This window comes from Rissa tridactyla, chromosome 12, assembly GCF_028500815.1.
Source record: "Rissa tridactyla isolate bRisTri1 chromosome 12, bRisTri1.patW.cur.20221130, whole genome shotgun sequence".
Taxonomy (NCBI): Eukaryota; Metazoa; Chordata; class Aves; order Charadriiformes; family Laridae; genus Rissa; species Rissa tridactyla.
In genome coordinates, this window is record NC_071477.1 from 17,480,426 (window position 1) to 17,499,380 (window position 18,955).

The 18,955-nt window shown below is 43.2% G+C and overlaps 2 protein-coding genes across 6 annotated transcripts in view; both read left to right on the forward strand.

Annotated features, from left to right (window-relative positions):
• Window positions 1-3,319: 3,319 nt before the first annotated feature.
• CPNE1 (copine 1) overlaps window positions 3,320-18,955 on the forward strand; it is a 44,851-nt gene continuing 29,215 nt past the window's right edge. For 2 of the 5 annotated variants that reach the window (XM_054218029.1, XM_054218030.1), the window contains exon 1: window positions 6,265-6,342. The gene's annotated coding sequence lies outside the window, so the exon portion shown is untranslated. Of the gene's footprint in view, window positions 3,448-6,264; window positions 6,343-11,891; window positions 12,033-18,955 lie in introns of those variants that run through there. The other 3 variants (XM_054218025.1, XM_054218024.1, XM_054218026.1) reach the window with 3 other exon arrangements.
• On the forward strand, window positions 11,912-16,474 carry RBM12 (RNA binding motif protein 12). Its single transcript, XM_054218023.1, has one exon. The coding sequence runs from the start codon at window positions 11,912-11,914 to the stop codon at window positions 14,549-14,551; it is 2,640 nt and encodes an 879-aa protein (XP_054073998.1). The 3' UTR covers window positions 14,552-16,474.

Consider the following 18,955-nt stretch of genomic DNA (forward strand, 5'->3'; position numbering starts at 1 on the left):
ATTAATAATACGAGGGGAGGATACCAGGAAGGCCAGGATTTAGTGTCACCATTTTACAAATATCATAAAAATTGAACCAATGTGACAAATAGGAATAAAATAAACTTCCAGTAGTGCAAGATGGTTAGGTAATGCATAAGGGGCACAAAAAAAATTCTGCTTGATGGATTTTAGTGTTTATAAATGCTGATAGAGCGTATCACCTAACTACAAAAATATTTCTTCAGGAAGAATAATTCAGAACTAGACAGTTAACTGTTCTGGACTTGAGGAGACAGAGAGGAAGAGGGTCAGCTAACAGATTTGTTGACAATGTTATACACCCAGCCATAAACTTATTGGGGATTTCTTAAAATGATAAATTAACATCAATGCTATTGATCCCAGCAAAATACTGCCTCTCGTCTTCGATCTTATTGGTTGGCTTGCTGTTCTCTGTCTGTCTGCTGTGACTTCAGTCATGGTCCGACTGTTTTGAGTCAGATTGTTTCTGCTAACGTGTATGCCCTGTGGTGTGAAATGATACAGTTTGCCAAAGCTGAGTCCCAAAAATTTGGCCTAAGAGATCTCTTCTGCACTCGAGACAGTTTTGATTAAATTTCAGGACGGTGAATAAGGTCCTGGACTGGAAGAAAGCCAATGTCAGTTTTCAAAATGAACCAGCTGAGGGCTTGGGAGAACTGAGCGCTCTTGACAGCTGATGTTCCTCTTGTCTATCCTAAACAGTAATAAAAAAAGGTTGATACAAGACGCTCTTACAAGCAGAAAAGCTCATACTAATGAGCAATCAAAGTGGTTTTGTGATGAGTAGGCGTAGTAAAACAAACAAGGTGTTTAATTTACTTTTAAACAGTAACGATACAGGATCAATAAGACACATCATAGCTACTGACTAAGTGTAGATACGAATGAGGAGAGTATTTCTGGGAGGCATCTGCGAGGATTTTTTCTGTTGAATATTTTTCTAAATGATCTGGAAACAATTAAGACTTGAAGTTGACATGTAGTAATCAGGAAGGAAAATACAAAGTAGTGTGAATCATGGAGTAAACTGGATTCGTTCATCCAAACCACATCCTTGTACAGATGAAGGAATAGGATTAGAGGTGGTGTGTACCGAACGGTCTCTGTAGGGTGCTGGAGAAGTAGGAGTCAGATTTGGCATAATGTTTCCAGACTAATGGTGTAGCAACAGTATAATGCCAGGAGGAAGACATTTTTATTTCAGATGTGGAATCAGCACAATGGGTGCTGGTTCCCTCAAGCTTTACTTTAAAACATCCTGTGTACATTTTTTTCCCCCTAGTTGTATACCTGACACCCTACTCCAGTTTTGGTTTAGGTGGAGGAGACAGATAAATGATCTCTCTCTCAATTTGCCTCATCTTACTCGTTTCTAACACCATTTTCCTTTTGCCTGCCTTCCTCCACATGCATATTACGGGGGAACATAGTGGACATTGTTACCAATGATCCTTGTCTTTTAGCCTGCCTACCAGGCTTTTGCTTTCCCGACACACTTTTCCCCCTGCTGTTGGTACCAAACTGCATCACACTGCCAACTCCTCTTTGGTACCCTTGGTCATTTGGCATGCTCCGACTACTGGTCCAGGATTTTTTTCCCTCTCATCCACACTACAAACAAATTTGCATCTGTTAAGGCATCTGTCACAGGCATCTGTTCCAGACTTTGCTCCAGCTGAGCTGCAGCACAGACCGCGATGCTTGAGGTGCAAGGACACATGCTTGTCTGCAGCAGCAGTCCAGGGCATCAGGACTTGATCTCTGGTGTGCCTTCGTGTCAGTACAGACACAGTCTAGAGATCTACTGAGGAATAACTGGTTTGGTCCTGTCTTTTTGCTGGTCCGCACAGTAAACATCACAAGTCTCTCCACCAGACATTACATCAGGAACAAAAAGCAACATGGTGACTCATCACATTGCACAGAAGCTGAAAAGTCTTAGTTTTCTTCTGATGTGGGGTATTCCGGCGCAGCCCTTTTATTATCCTACACTTTCTCCCTGCTGCAGGGTGGCCCGTGCAGCCCGGGAAGCGCTGCAGTGCCGCAGAGCGAGGCCCTGAGCTGCAGGTGCTCCTGCTGTCCCTCGCAAGCAGCCCTCCAGGGCGTCTGGCAAGTCGGGCTGCGGACACCTCTGGCGACTCCAATGGCCCGCTGCTCTCGGTGGTGGGGAGGGCCGCATACTGACGGCTAACCCTGCCTGGTGTCACTAGCGCTGTAAAAAGGCGAATTACTGGATACTACCTACAGCAATCAAGGAGCGACGCGTAAGCCGGTGGCACACCTAGCAAGACAAAAAGGAGGTGTTAGCTTGCTAGAACTGACAAATTTTTAGGGCAGCCATTATCATAAATGCCAAATAGAGTACAAAATCTGTAAAACCAGGGCAAACAGGGAGTAGATAAACACGTGTGAGCTGTTTATTTGGAGGGGATGAGGGTGGTAAAGGAGAATTTAGCAGTGGAAAGAGGGGATAAGCAAAAAGCAGAGCGAGGGCTTATTGTACTGCCAAACAGCCCCAGGCCTGATCCCGTTGCCTCAGGACAACAGGCCCATCACACCGTTTGGCCCTGGTGGGAAAAACAACCAGGTTAACTGAGTTGTTGAACTCCCCAGTTCACTGGAAAAGTATTTGCAACATGAGGTGGTGATTTATTTTCATTTGTTTCTTGCAGCAGACTCGGCAGGTTTTTTTCATTGAAAATGGATGCTGCTGCAGTACCTGCGTCCACTGAAGCACAGTGACAGAACATCTCCCGAGAGGTGTCTGGCTGCTCTTCAGCTCAGGACACTGCCTAGTTATTTGTATTACACATATATTTAGTCAAGCAAAGGACAAATACAGGTAAAGGCAGTTACACTCAAAAGAGCATTGACCCAGGGTAATCTGACTTTCGTTTTAATTCTGCAACCTGGTCATAAGTGAAGACGTGAGAAACAACCCGCACTCTCGTTTGCTGGAAGTTTGATGCCCCGTTTCCACAGCAATAACCCTCAGTTACACCATGGTTAATTTCCACAATATGTGTCACGCCGTCACCGCAACACTGTTGTACCGGAGGCAACTAAACCAGTCCTACACGGCGAACGCGCCGTGCGGCGCCGTCGCTGCGGTACTGCTGTGAGAGGCCTCTGCTGACCGGCAGCCCCCTCCCGCCCCGCTCCCCTCAGCCGAGCCCCTCCCGCCACCCCGCGCGGCGCACGCGCCCTCTGGCCCGGGCGGGGCGGGCGCCAGCAGGCCCTGCGCGCGCCGGAGAGCCCTGCCTTCCTCGGGCCGCCCAGCCGAGGCCCCGCCCCCTCCCTGGCGGCGCCGCATCGGGGCGGCCATTTTGTGGCGCGGGGCGGTCGGTGGTGCTGGGCACGGCGCGGAGCGGGGCCCGGGGCGGGTCGGCTCCGGTCTCACCCTTTTCCCGTGCAGATCCCTCGGTAAGAGCGCGGCGGCGCCCGGGCGGGCCGGGCCGCTGCGCTGCGGGCCCGAGGGGAGGCGAGGCGAGGCGAGGGGAGGGAGGCCGGGCGCGGCGCGGCTGGCACGCGTCCCCCGCACAAAGGGCCGGCCGGGCCGGGCCGGGCCGGGCCGGGCCGCGTCTCGTCTCGTGCGCTGCGGGCCCGGGGCGCCGAGCGGGGTCCGCTCCCGCCTGGCCGCGGCCTGGCGTGCTGCGGCCGGGGGGCCCGGGCCGCGGGCCGGCCCACGCCCTCCGCTCCTTCCCTCTCTCCCTCCCTCCCTCCCGCCGCGCCTCCGCCCGCGCCCGGCGGCCCGCGGAGCTGCGCGGCCGGCGCGGGCAGGTGAGTATGTGCGGGCTGAGCGCCGGCGCCGAGGGTCCGGCCGTCGGTGGCGGCCGAGTGACCTTGCGGCGGTGGCGGGGCCGGAGCCCGAGCCGTGGCCGGAGCGCGGGGGCTGCGGCGGCCGGGGCTGGGCGGGCGCGGGCGGCGGCGCGGGGGTGGCTCAGGCCGGGAGCGGTGGCCGGCGGGCCCCGAGCGGCGGGGGAGCGGCGGTGCGGGGCCGTGTCGGTGCCGGGGCCGTGTCGGTGCCTGGGCCGTGCGGCACGGGGCCGGCCCTGGCGGGGCTCGTCCCGGGGGCGCTCGGTGGGGCGCCGGCGGCTGCTCCGCGCCGGGCCCCAGGGGATGAAGCGGGACAAACGCTTTGAAGGGAGGAAAGTCCTTGGTGCCTGCGGCTCTGCCACCGCTCGTCGGGGTTACCCTTTAAACACCAGTTAAATTGCCGTGCAGTAATGTAGTGCTCTGCTCCACTAATAAAAATAAGATCTGTAAAAAAACCAACCAAAACCCAAACTGAATCCAACCTAGTGTTGAATTGGGACCCAGAAGTACAGCAGGAGCCTGTGTGAGCTTTCTTTTGAAAAAACTCTTGTGTATGGTTTTAGTCACTTTAAGCTTACCTGTTCTTCTTAGTGATTATCTTACCCACCTCGTTCTGCTGGGGTTAGGCAGAAAAATCAGTAGGTTGCTTCCTCAGTGGACTCCTTTTAAGGTTGTTTCATCGGCTGTTTTGTGTCCAGTGGCTGGTGGTTTTTCCTGTGTAGCTGAAAGATGGTGTGGAGAGTCTGTCCCATGAAGTCCCAGCGGTGTGGTGTCAGTGTTGTGTGGGAGCACCTGTGCCCTAGTCGATGTCTGCCTAGATAATACACTCTTAATGCATCGGGTTGATGGGAAAGGATGTCCTTACCTATGAGAGTGATGGAGATGGCTTTCTTTAAAGTTGAGAGAATTGAGACTTGCATGCAAACGTAGATGTTTGGTGTGAAGTTTACACATGGTAGAATGGAGTTTGGCACCTTTTCTGAAGAATGCTGCTTGGTTTTGTTTATGTTATTTCACATTATAGCATGTTGTCTTGGTCCACTGCAAATCTTCAGCTTGTTTTCAGTGTTGTGAAGAGGAAAATATGCAACACTGGTTGCTATACTGGAAATACGTCAAATAATTTGGGTTTTTCTTCCAAATGGAAAGTTCCTTGTGCATGAAAGGTTTATCTGCTTCTTAAAGCAGGTGTGTTTTTGCATGAAACTGTTTTTTCAGGTGATTGCATTCTTTCCTGTGTTGTAAACGACTGTTTGACGCTCCTAGATATGAAAGTACATAGTTGAATTGTTCTCATAGAGGGTTGCTCGTTTCTCTTAAAGGTCTAATCAAAAGAAAAAAGGTCTTTTCCTAAATGCATTTGCTATTTTAATACAAGTCTGAAGAGCGTAGTTGTATCTTTCTCACTTCTAAGTCTGCTATTAATGTCCTGAAAGATCTATGAATACCTGTGTTTATTTTAAATGCCTCTATTAGGGAGTTTGTGGATGGTTTGGTAGTACTTTTGTCTTGAAGCTCACTTTGGTAATGATACTTGTAACTGAAAATGGCCTGTTTGGGTTGTGTGAGGAGGGCACAGTTAGTTGTTCTTGGTGTGATTCATTCCTGAATAGTTTTCCAAAGAATCACAATTTTAGTATGAGATGGTGTACTAAGCAATCAAAGAGCAAGGGTTTTCCATCCTTTCTTTAAATACAAAATACATATGTTGCCACTTAAAATGTTTGGCTCTTTTGTTGAGTTGTAATCTGAGGAAGAAAATTTTTCCACAGGGATGAAAAAAATTAGAATTTGATCAGTATTTGGATAATGAAATGACTGATTACAACTGAAAATGCAGTATCTCGGTGGGGAGTTCTTACCGTGTGCTCTGTAGAGCTGACTGCCTAGAGGCGGCTGTGAAATATCACTTAGTTTCACCAGTTTGTGTCACTCCTGAAGATTTTTTATGTGCAGCTACAGGGAGGTTTTCTGAGGTGCAGCTTATGTTGCTTTGCTCGAGTAAGAAGATGCACAGTTGATGGAAGGAATATCATTATTTTTGGAGCAAGGGTTTGTTAAAATTCAGGGGTTTTGAGTATTTAATTCTTGCTCTTTGCCTTTGAAAGAGTGATTTGTTCACCTACTGGTGATGGTAGAACTTGAAAGGTCCTCTGAGTGTTTTCTGTTGGTTCTTATATTCTTTCTGGAAGGCATATTCATGTCTTGAAACTATACCAAAACTGTGCAGTGCAATTACCAACAAGTTATACAGGGATAAGGTATTAAAAAATGCACTTTTACTCTTGTGGTGATAATATGTCTCGGTGCCTTGTGGTGGTCACAGGTTTGAACTTTCTATTTAGACAGTTCTTTGTGGACTGTTACTGCTGTTGTGTTGCCTGCATTGATTTTTGCCTCCATTTATTCTTTATTGCAGTCTAAAAGTTGGTTTTAATTGGTTGCCCACAGGATTGGCTTGGCTTCTGCTACTTGTTAAGAAAAAAACATCTGTCTTTGCAGGTAAGAGCCTTTGAATTGAAGACTTCTTTATATGCATATTGAGTATAACTTAAGAAATATTTGAAGCTTTTTGAGTCTGAATTGGTATCAAAATACTTGGGTCAGATAATCTATAGCTAGTCTCTTTACTTTGACTCTCACTGGTGATGGTGGTTCTGGCAGTGTTGTTCTCATAAACAGCATTTTCTGCCAAACTAATGTTTTGTTGTTACATCAGCATGTGGTAGTCTGGAACACTCTCCCAGTTATTTTGCACTGCTGGAAAATGTAGCTACTTTGCTGCAGGCCATAGATCTGCATGTTTCTAACTATTGGAGTTTAGAAATGTACAGTAATTGATTTTGCAGCTTTTAACGGGATCAGATAGGCTCAAATTAGCTCAGAGATGACTATCTTAATCTAACAGGTTGACTTTAGCCTTTTTTTTTTTTTTTTTTAAAAAAAAAAGGGGGCAAAACTGTGGTCTGCAGTCTTAGCTCTTACTAGACAGTCTCAACCCGGATACTAAAAGTTCCTCCTACAATAACAATTTTATTCCAGTTCTTAGTTTTCATCTAAGAACTGCCAAATATGTGGTGTGTCTGTACCGCGTGGGTATTGCACTTCCATACTTCCCGGTGGCTAGGATGAATCTTCGGAACTTTTTTGTTTGAAAAATCCATACATCTTAAAAAGCTAGTCTGGTGTTTCTATAAATTTATGCATATGAACGAAATTCTGCTTATTTTACTGACTAGCGCATAGCTGGAAGATGGAATAAGTAATATTGTAATCTTGTACACATTTTTCCCAGTGTAACATCAATGTTTTTAAAGATGTTACTGTCAAGAAACATAAAAATGTTGTTAAGGTTCATCAAATGAGTTGAATCTGATTGTCAGCAGCCCTTTACTCCATTTTTTTTGTCTTGGCTTGCTAATGGGGATGGCTTGTCCATTGTACAGCTCCAGGATTTTGTGCTTCTGGTATCTCCAAAAATATACCAACCACCCAAAATGACAACAAAACCCACTTTTGCCTCAAAGTATCTTTTTGTACAGGGAGAAAAGCAGGCAGCCTGAGAACATCTCTAACAGCCCAACAAAAAGCCTTCAGTGCACACTTAACAGGCATGTAGCCTGTTCTAATGTTGCGTCTGCATGTATGTTACAAATGAGCGGTGAAATATTTGAGCAGGCTTTGCTTTTTCATTAGTTGGGAAATTTGAGTGAGTGGGTTATTGTCTTCTAAGTGCATTTTGGAACAAATCAGACTTGTGAGTGCTTATAAATGTGGAATTTGTCCCTTTAGGTCTGTGTGATTTTTATTTTTTTTTTAAAATAACAGAAGTGAAACTAATATTTTGTTAAAAGCACTGAAATCTTGAAAAATTTGAAGCAGTTGTGTTTTGAGTTGACAAAATATTTTTTTTGACAGTAGTATTCAATGGGAGTGAAGAAGTTCTTCTTATTCATACCATGTTACTGTTAGCTCTTGCTTAATAGCAAGCATGAAATTAAGTAAGCTGAAGTCATTGCAGCTAGTTTTTCTAGCAACTATATGCCTAAGCAGCCCTTTGTCGGGGGGTGGTGGGGTGGTTGTCAATAGTGATTTAGTGGACCTAAATAGAATACCTGGTAACAAACCATCAAGATATGTCTTAGCTTTTATAGTGAAGTTTTGAATGTAATGCAAGATTGAAATGCTTGCATTATCCCCCAAGTTATGTACATGTTCAAATGCGTGTACTCTTAAGAATTCTTTTGTGACCTTATCTGGTAATTTGTCTTCTGGGCTAGATTTATGGAGACATTAGTAAATGCAGTTATCTAGCAGCTGTCAGTTCTGATAAAGAATATATGATGCTCTAAACCAGCAGATCTGGGCAGAAAAATCTTGCCAAGTTCCCTTTGTTCAACTAATGGTCATATCAGATTGTCATCCCTTCTGCATTAGTAAGGAAATCATAGAATGGTTAGGGGAAGGGACTAAAGACCATCTAGTCCAACCCCCCTGCCATGAGCAGGGACACCTCCCACTGGACCAGGTTGCTCGAAGCCTCATCCAGCCTGGCCTTGAACACCTCCAGGGATGGGGCAGCCACAGCTTCTCTGGGCAGCCTGTTCCAGTGTCTTGCTGCCCTCAGAGTAAAGAATTTCTTCCTAATATCTAATACAAATCTCCCCTCTTTCGGTTTAAAATTGTTACCCCTCATTCTATCACTACACTCCCTGATGAAGAGTCCCTCGCCAGCTTTCCTGTAGCCCCTTTAGGGACTGGAAGGTGCTCTAATGTCTCCCTGGAGCCGTCTCTTCTCCAGGCTGAACAAACCCAACTCTCTCAGCCTGTCCTCATAGGAGAGGGGTTCCAGCCCTTGGATCATCTTCATGGCCTCCTCTGGCCCTGCTCCAACAGGTCTGTGTCCTTCTTATGTTGGGGTCCCCCGAGCTGAACGCAGTACTCCAGGTGGGGTCTCACGAGAGTGGAGTAGAGGGGCAGAATCACCTCCCTCAGTCTGCTGGCCACGCTGCTGGGGATACAGCCCAGGATGCGGTTGGCTTTCTGGGCTGTGAGCGCGCATTGCCGGCTCATGTTGGGCTTCTCATCAGCCAACACCCCAGAGTCCTTCTCCTCAGGGCCGTTCTCAATCCATTCTCTGCCCGGCCTGGATTTGTGCTTGGGATTGCCCTGACCCAAGTGCAGGACCTTGCACTTGGCCTGGTTGAACTCCATGAAGTTCACACAGGCCCACCTCTCAAGCCTGTCCAGGTCCTTCTGGATGGCATCCCTTCCCTCCAGCGAGTCGACCGTGCCACACAGCTTGGTGTCGTCGGCAAACTTGCTGGGGGTGCACTCAGTCCCACTGTCCATGTCACCCACAAAGATGTTAAGTAGTACTGGTCCCAGTACCAACCCCTGAGAAACGCCACTTGTTGCCACTTGGACATTGAGCCGTTGACTGCAACTCTTTGAAAACTACCTATCTCTTAGATAAATAAAAGTAATTTTCCATTTAATACAAGAAGCTTAAAATGTTTTAACTCCTAATGCATAAAAATTTCTGAAACCCATTCTTTGTATAATAGGTAATAGAGAAAAGGTAAGCCTCCTAGCAAGATTTACTCTTAGTGTTACTTTAAATTTTTCAAAGCACAGGTGCAAGAACAAGGATGCTTTTTATACTGCTTGCTTGCCTCAGGATCATCTAATCTAATTCGAAAGCAGTCCTTTAACATAATGTACTAATGGTTTTACAGTCCCCTTTAGTATGACTTCCCTAAAGGAGGCAGAATTTTCATTTTAACTTTACTTTCGGAGATTGCTATCATTTTTAGGCGAGTTTAAAATAAAACTACAGAATCATCGAAAAATACTGCTGTTTTAAAACTGCAAAAAATTGTGTCTGCTTTCTTAGTTGTGCACATAGCATAGATAGTTCTTACTTTGACTTGCTTTTTTTACGTGGACCAGTCATTTTGCTGTTGGAAAATGATTGGGCGGTGAACTTTATTCTCAAGTTAAATGTGTCACTGTAAGAGATAAATGCAAGATGTTGCTTTTGTTACCTTGCCACGGCAACGCGAAAGTTGCTTTTAAAAAAATTTATCCCTGAAGCTTAGTATATATTCCCCTTTCTGTTGCTGCCATCCCTTGGTGGAGTAGGGGTTTTCTTAGCGGTATGTACAGCTAGATTATTATTATTTTTTTAGACATTCTTATGTTCGTCTTGCAAATTCCAGTTTCTCTTTCAAGACAGTGTAGTAAGGAATCGGACGTTCGTTTAGAGCAGCAGAGCTTACTATGTGCCAGCGGGCTTTTCTGCTGTTTCCTTGAGGGAGAAAGGTCCTTCACGCTTTTCTGGTTTTAACTGGATGTGGGCCAATGCCCTGTAATACCGCAGTATATTGCTTGAGTTCATGTATGGAAGGGGTTAGCTCTGGTTTATTGGGCAACAAAACAAAATACGTCAGTACCTATTTGAGTAATCTGAAGTTCCATCATGCAAGCAAAAGAATTGCTGTGCACTTTTTTTTTCCCTGTAGGAAAATTGTTACTTTATTCATTAAGTACTGAATTCAGCCTTACTTAACATGGTTAAATTGTTGGTAGTGGCTTTACTTAGTAGTTAAGGATGTATTCAAGGCATGTCTGCTCTAAAGCGATTGGGAGACGTGGACAGGCAAATGCAGCTGACTTAAAGATTTGACTGTGTGCTGGGATACAATACTTAGCTGAATGTGAAATGTTGTGAGATAGTTACTGATCGTAGTTGGTCATAGCTTTGGTATACAGCCAGAAGTCTTTGGTGGTGCGCTGCCTCCTGGTGTTGCATTGTGTGGCCTGGTTCATCCTTGATTTCAAATGCTTAGTTAACACCAGTTGTATGTGACTAACAGTAGCCCTGAAGGTCTTCCGTACAGACACTGAACTGTGTCTTGTACTGACTTGTACTTAGGAAGTGAAGAAGTTTCAGAGGTAAAGTGGCTCAGGTGAAACAAGGTGCTACTACTGATGGCTTAGGATGAGAGACTCATTTCTGCTATGGTGAATTGTGCTAGTATTAATATGGTGCTTTCAGTATTTACTGAAGGTTTGTCAAGAATAAGTGAGAATTACCTAGTTTCCTGTTTATCTTGAACTTCTGATATGACCTCAGGCTCTTCTGTAGAATGTGTACCAGGTAACTGTCGAGATCTACCTGTTCAGAATTGATCTTAAGCTTCCACTAACCTCAGCTGTCTGAGATGGAAGGTGTAATATTAGACAGGGCATCTGCAACTATTACAAATTATACCTTGTTTTTGAAAGTTGTAAAGGCCTAATATCTAGCTAGGATATGCATAGATGTTAATGATGTTAATTTGTTTATGCAAGGTCTGTATAGTCACAAAACATGTGGGACTAGATTATAATGGTTAGCTAGCTTCATGGTCACCTAGACCTCTTAACCTTTCCTAGGAGGAAAATATAAGATCAGTATAATCTAGATGGTCCCTGTCAGGACGCTGTGTGAGTCTTGCTGTTGCTAGTTGTCCATAATGGGTTTTGTTCATAACCAACCCACCGTTACATTCCCAGTTATCTTCTCCTGTCAGGAGATAAAACCTGCCCTCAAATGGAAGAGAACTGGTTATTTCTCATAGGTGTGCAGAATTTGTTGCAGTCACTTTGCCAGGTACAGTGGATACCATACCAATGTATGGTAAATTAATTTTGCTTGGCTAAAATACTCATTTTGCTTACATTAAATATTCAACTACTGATATAATAGTTCTGACTTTTGCTGTTCCTTACTTCTTTTTTTTTTACTGACACTTGGTTCTTAGTTTAACGGTTATTTTGGAATTTCCAGTGCAAAATGTATACTAATTTTGTTGGTAAATGTTTAATACTTCAATCTGTATGAAGTAAACAAACATGAATAAGGAACTTGGAATATAAACATGCTTAATCTTTGCAAGATGTTCTTAGGTGTATGTAAACAAATATAGTAGATGGTGTCTGTAGGTAATTGCATGGTGTCATAAACAGTAGTCTGACATAGCCGTTGCCTTTTCTCATCTGCAGGTGTGTGTTGTTTCAGCGCAGCATGGCTGTGGTCATCCGCTTGCAAGGTCTCCCGATTGTGGCGGGGACCATGGACATTCGCCACTTCTTCTCTGGATTGACCATTCCTGATGGGGGCGTGCATATTGTAGGGGGTGAACTGGGTGAGGCTTTCATCGTTTTTGCCACTGATGAAGATGCAAGGCTTGGTATGATGCGCACAGGTGGTACAATTAAAGGGTCGAAAGTAACACTACTGCTGAGCAGTAAAACTGAAATGCAGAACATGATAGAACTCAGTCGTAGGCGTTTTGAAACTGCCAATCTAGATATGCCACCCGCAAATGCTAGCAGATCAGGACCACCACCTAGTTCTGGAATGAGTGGAAGGGTTAACTTACCTACTACTGTACCTAACTTTAATAATCCATCTCCTAGTGTAGTAACTGCTTCTACTACTGTGCATGAAAGCAATAAAAACATATCCACGTTTTCTACTGCCAGTATGGGGACTGCACCTCCAAATCTTGGGAGTACCTTTGGTAGCCCAACATTTAGTTCAACTATACCTAGCACAGCATCCCCGATGAACACAGTACCTCCTCCACCAATCCCTCCTATCCCAGCTATGCCGTCTTTGCCACCAATGCCTTCTATTCCCCCGATACCTGTTCCACCTCCTGTACCCACACTGCCTCCTGTTCCTCCGGTTCCTCCGATACCCCCTGTGCCCCCCGTACCTCCAATGACGCCTATGCCTCCCATATCAGGAATGCCTCCTATGAATCCTCCACCCGTAGCACCTTTACCCACTGGAATGAATGGGTCTGGAGCAGCAGTGAATATGAATAGCGGCTTGAATCCATTGTTTATTGGTCCCATGAATCCTGTAAATCCTATCCAGATGAACTCTCAAAGTAGTGTTAAGCCAATTCCAATCAATCCAGACGATTTGTATGTCAGCGTTCATGGAATGCCCTTTTCTGCAACAGAATCTGATGTGAAAGATTTTTTCCTTGGGCTCCGTGTGGATGCAATCCATATGTTGAAGGATCATGTAGGTCGAAATAATGGAAATGGACTAGTTAAGTTTTTTTCTCCTCAAGATACATTTGAAGCACTGAAGCGAAACAGAATGCTGATGATTCAGCGCTATGTTGAAGTTAGTCCTGCAACAGAGAGACAGTGGGTGGCTGCTGGAGGCCACATAACTTTCAAGCAAACCATGGGTCCCTCGGGGCAGTCACACGCTCCTCCTCCCCAGGCTCATCCTAGGTCCAAATCTCCTAGTGGACAGAAAAGGTCACGATCGAGATCTCCCCATGAGCAGGGTTTCTGTGTTTATTTGAAAGGTCTTCCCTTTGAATCAGAGAACAAACATGTGATAGATTTTTTTAAAAAGCTGGATATAGTTGAAGACAGCATTTATATAGCTTATGGACCTAACGGGAAGGCAATTGGAGAGGGGTTTGTCGAGTTCAGGAATGAAGCTGATTACAAAGCAGCTTTGTGTCATCATAAGCAGTACATAGGGAATCGCTTTATTCAAGTTCATCCAATTACTAAAAAGGCAATGTTAGAAAAGATAGATATGATTCGTAAAAGATTGCAGAACTTCAACTATGACCAGAGAGAAATCCTCATGAATGCTGAGGGAGAACCAGGCTTGCCAAAATTGTGTGCACATATATCTAATATTCCATATAATATAACAAAAATGGAAATCCTTCAGTTTCTAGAGGGACTGGCAGTAGAAGAAAACTCTGTACAAATACTTGTTGATAATAACGGGCAGGGTTTAGGGCAAGCACTGGTTCAGTTTAAAGCTGAAGATGATGCTCGTAAGGCAGAGCGTTTGCACCGTAAAAAACTGAATGGAAGAGATGTTGTTTTGCGTTTGATAACTGTAGAAGAAATGAGAGATATTGAAAGAAACCCACCATCTCAAGGGAAAAAGATATTAAAAATACCAATACAAGGAAATGCGACTGTGCCAGGAGCACAGGGCGCTGGTGGGGATGAGCATGCCTTCTTGGGAAATGCTAAAGATGCAAACAATGGTCCTCCATTTAACTTCCCTGGTAACTTCAGCGGGTCTGGCACATTTGGTCCTCCTCTACCACCACCTGGAATAGGTGGCTTTCCTGATTCTAGACCAGGAATACCTACAGTTGCAACTAGTGGTTTGCCTGGTGCAGGTATTGAGGTCCCAGGTTTTGCAGGTGGTCCTGGTAATTTGAGTGGACCGGCAGGTTTTGCAGGGGGTCCTCAGGCTTTTGGTAATGGTCCTGGCAACTTAAGTGGGCCCCCTGCCTTTGGCGCTGGTCCTCCAGGAATTGCTGGTGGTCTCGGACATTTAAGTGGACCTCCGGGGTTTGGACCCGGACCAGGTAATATACATATTAGTGGACCCCCAGGTTTTGGAACAGGGTCTGGGAAGCCTGGACCAACTGTCATTAAAGTGCAGAATATGCCCTTCACTGTTTCGGTGGATGAAATTTTGGATTTCTTTTATGGTTACCAAGTGATCCCTGGTTCAGTGTGCTTAAAATACAATGAGAAAGGTATGCCCACTGGAGAAGCAATGGTTGCATTCGAGTCTCGTGATGAAGCTATGGCAGCTGTTGTTGATTTAAATGACAGGCCTATAGGCTCCAGAAAAGTAAAACTTGTTTTAGGGTAGCTGTTAATATGAAGTAGTTGTAGAATAGATATTCATAGTGCTGTGATAAATGCATCCAGATTGGTTTTTATAGTATTTCCAGGATAGAACCTGTGGATTGCTTAAATTGTAAAACAGGTTGGTTTTGATAAGACAGAGCACTGGGTTAGCCATTACATGAGAAACACTGCGAGGACAGATGCGCAGTGGATTTTCCCGTACAAATACGTGGAGAAGCTAGACAGATTCTTACTCATCATAGAAGTTTGGTAAACTATACTGGACACAGTGCTTATCAAGGAATCTAGATTGGTTTTACGTAGTTTCGGATAAGGGAAATAGATGAAGCCAGTGAAGCTCTTCAGTGGGTGCTCCTGCAAGCTGTTGTAAAATAGATAGCTATTTCTAGATTTGGTTAAAAGCTGGCTGAATTTGCTTTGTTTACAGGTCAAAGCTTTGTTTAAAGTCCTGATTTTACTCTGCAACTGAACGAATTCTCAGTGTACACAGAAAAATTGTTTTGTGTATGTATCTTTATTTTTTTCAAGATTCTCACTGTATGAACAGTTGAATTATGCCCATTGCTGATGTGTCTACCAAACTAATTCCTATAAGTATGAGCAGAATCGTTCTGTAAAATTCAAGCTGTTCTCTGTGGAATAACCTTTAGTTATTTATATATTGCAATTATAACTGTGCAGAATAAGACTTTTGCCACAAGTATAGCTAACCTCAAACATTACCATATGAGTTTTACAGTACACTTATAAAACGTTTGCAGTAGAAGTAACAACTTGAAAATACTCATTATTGTTTAAGTAGCTTGATTTGTTAGGATTACATGAATCGGTTGGGATAGGACCTTTGACACTAGTTGGATATTGATGTTGTATTTCTCATGTGTCTCTTGAACTCCTTACATAGAGTCTCTGCTAAGAGAACCAAAGTGATGATTATCAGTAGAAGATTGGAGTCCAGCTAAAGTTTTAAATTAGTTTATATATGAAAGAAACTTTTATCTTCAGCAACTCTGTCGTGAATTACTGCTATGGGTGAATTCAGAGATAAAATTTATTTTTTTTCCAAAACTTGAAAATACTGAGTTTACTATATATTTTTGCAATAAAGTTGTGCTGTTGTATTCAAAGTCTGTAAAGAGTTGCCATTTTCTTTGCTGTGCAGTAAAACCTTCCATGGAAAAAGAGAGAATTGGAAAGGAAGTAATTACACAAGTGAAAAGTAGAATTTTTTTGGTTCATTCTTGTTGGCTTATGATAAATCTGAAGACTTGGGCATTGCCTGAAAAATCCTGCTATTCCCTGCAAATCATTGTACTTAAACATAGTAAACGTTAAACCGTTTTGTTTTTTGGACAAAGAAAAACAGTGCCTTTTGGTGTTGCATATCATGGAACACTGAAGTGTTACGGTCAGGCAAAACTGAGAGGTGCAAGTGGCAACAGTTTTATTCATGTGGTGTGTAGGAGGGATTTGAAAACCTGTGCGGCGCTGCGTCCTGAGAGGATTTCACAGTACAGGAATACGTGGAAGGATTGTATAAAGGTGTACTTCAATAAAGAGGTGGTCGCATTACACAGATGCTTCTGTAATTCATTAGCATAATTTTGTTTTGACAGATTACTAGGTGGTCCCAACTTTGGAAAAGTCATGTGATTTGTATATACTGTTCAAAATTAAGCCTCCTGTTAATAAAACTGTCTGTCTCTGAAGCTTCATGTTATGCGTTTCAACAGTCTTTGGGAGTAATGTTTCAACAGCAGATCTTTGTTTCTTTTTTTTTTTTTCCTTTTTCTTTGAAAGTCTGAAAATACTCTTGCTGATGTCAGAAAGATGTACGATTAGGAGTCAAGCCTTTCAGTTTATTTTTAAAATTATGCTCTTTGTTTTTTAAACAACTTTTATTAAAGTTTCATACTATATTGGAGTTATTTGGGTGCTTGTTTCTTCATGTTTCATATTAGAATAAAATTACTGAAAAGGAAAACTTGGCTTCGTTGTTCACAGAATTGATTTAAGATATTAGTGTGTGTTGACTTGTGGAAACTGGTGATAACTTTTTTCAAGTTCAAATGGATCACAACATTGCTGGCCTTGTTGTGAAATGTAATTAAACTACAGGTGTCTGGAATTAGGTACACAGTTCTGTGTTACTGTCTTTTGATTTCATGTCTCAATCCTCTTGGTAATAGAGGCAGGGTTATTAGTGTTTGTGTTAGACACAGCATATGCCGTGAAACATGCTTGTGTGCCTGTTCCTTTGGACTTTCTAAAAGTGCAGGTTTGTTTTGGAAATCTTTCATTTTCTGATTGTTGATTTTTCTGTGTGGTCTAAAGATGTTTAAATGCCTATCTAAAAAAGTGCAAACCAATACAAAAAGTCATTGGTCTTGGGAACACTGACATGGATGGAATGCTTCAGTGGAGGATTTGGGGTGGGGAAGGGGCTCTTCATCTTGCCAAGCAGTTGATGCTCCGTATCCTTTAGCGCTTAAATTAGTAGTAAATTACTTAGTAAGTACCTCTTTTCCTTGAGAGTAGGCCCTTGGAAAAAATAGGAAGGCGTAGCATATTTAGGATTTCTGTATGTACTATAAACAATACAGCTGCTGTAACAAATAGTTATGGTTGATCCTTTAAAGCATATATAGAGAAAAGTTCGTTATCAAGTGTCACTTGCAAATACAAGTTTTCTATAACAACTCGCTTTCATGTTAGAAGCAGCCTTAAACTGCATGGCGTGCTAAATTGTGAGGATACCCTTATATTAAGAGACTGCATGGCTAGATTTCATAAAATTGCATACTTTGCACATGTTTGTATTCATAAATAGCCTTAATAAGGGGTTGGACCTCTGAGGTCCTGTCTCTAGTGTGGAAGGTATGTAACTGCCTTTGCACATACGCGTCAAGTCAGGCTGCTAACAAGAGGTAGCAACAGAAAGAATCAGCTGATGGACACGGCTTGAGTTGGCAGTTGTTTTGGCCTTGATGATTTGAGTGTCAGGAACTGCCGTCCCGCTTAGCCTCATTGGAAGAATACAGTCAGTGACACCGATGTCCCAATTTCTTCGAGTTATGGAAAGAAGGTACTTGTTATATAACTGGCTAAGTTGGTGTTTTTAGCAGTTCCTTAAGTGTTAGTGTCTAAGTACTACTTGTGAAAAAGAAAAAAAAAAAGATGTGTTTTCTGTTAAACATACATATTTTTGTCATTCTGCTCACAAGAGAAAGTATGAATATAATAAACTATTCAATGATAAACTTGTAACCTACATGGAAGAACTGCAATGGTTAGATGAAAGTGTGACTTCAAAGTTACCAAGTTTTCAAACAGTTACACTTAAATGTCGCAGTTTTTGTTTTTAATGTTGTGGATTTCATTTTTAACAAAAAGTCAATTCTCTAATATCACAGACAACATTAAAACCAGTTCTTTATTGATGAATTGTTGTTGCCACATTCTAAATGTAGATTTATGAGATGTTTGAGGCTTTGTAGGTTTAAAGAAAACCGAAGGATACTTCTCTCTTATTCTAAGTAGTGTTCTTTTCATAGCGTTTAATGTTTTCCTTGAACGTCTATGCTCTGAATTTGTTGTGAGTGGAGGGGAAGATCAATGCACAAACGAAGACTATAGTTGAGCGCCAGTTGACATTGAAGGTCTACATTCTAAAGAATGTATGTGCTGGTCAGTTCTGCTAATTTGCTCATGCTTAACTCCTTGAAGAAGTTGTTGCCTATACTGCCTGAAATCATCAGCTTGTTTCACTGAGATTATTTCGGTGCACTAAAGACTGTGGACTTCTTTTGGGGAAAAAAAATATCCGGTTACCTAGGCACGCTGGTGGTGTGTTAACTGTAAATATGAGTTTCTGTGTTTTGTTCCTGCTTCGTCTTCTGCTGTGGTGGTTCCAAAGCTGCTGCTTCCTGCAGTGAATGCTGTCGGTCCTCAGCGTGTTGTTCGGCAGTGCACGCCTCTGAATGGTGTTGGCCTTCTGATCTGCAAAACTGAAACTACTACGTACTATGGACCACTTAGAGCCTCTGGTCGGACAGTGGACCACTCTGAGAGCAGTTGTTTTAGGATGATTATCTAGATATATGGATTAGCCCTTGAAGGAAAGGGTTGCAATTCCTGGTTAATACAGACTCTAGTGCAAGCAAAAGACTACTTTCTATCTTTGACAAGATAATTGGTTGGAAGGAAGCTGTTTTGAAACTGGACTGATCTATTAGGAAATGTTAGAGTCTAGAGACATACACAAATTAGTCTTACGTCAATTTGCTTCTTTAGATACTGTGCAGGTCTTCAAAAAGAAAAAAAAAAAAAAGACATGCTAAATTCTGTTGCTGTAAGAGGTTTTCAGAAATGGTGCCTCGGGCCCAGAAGCAATGTTGTCAAATGT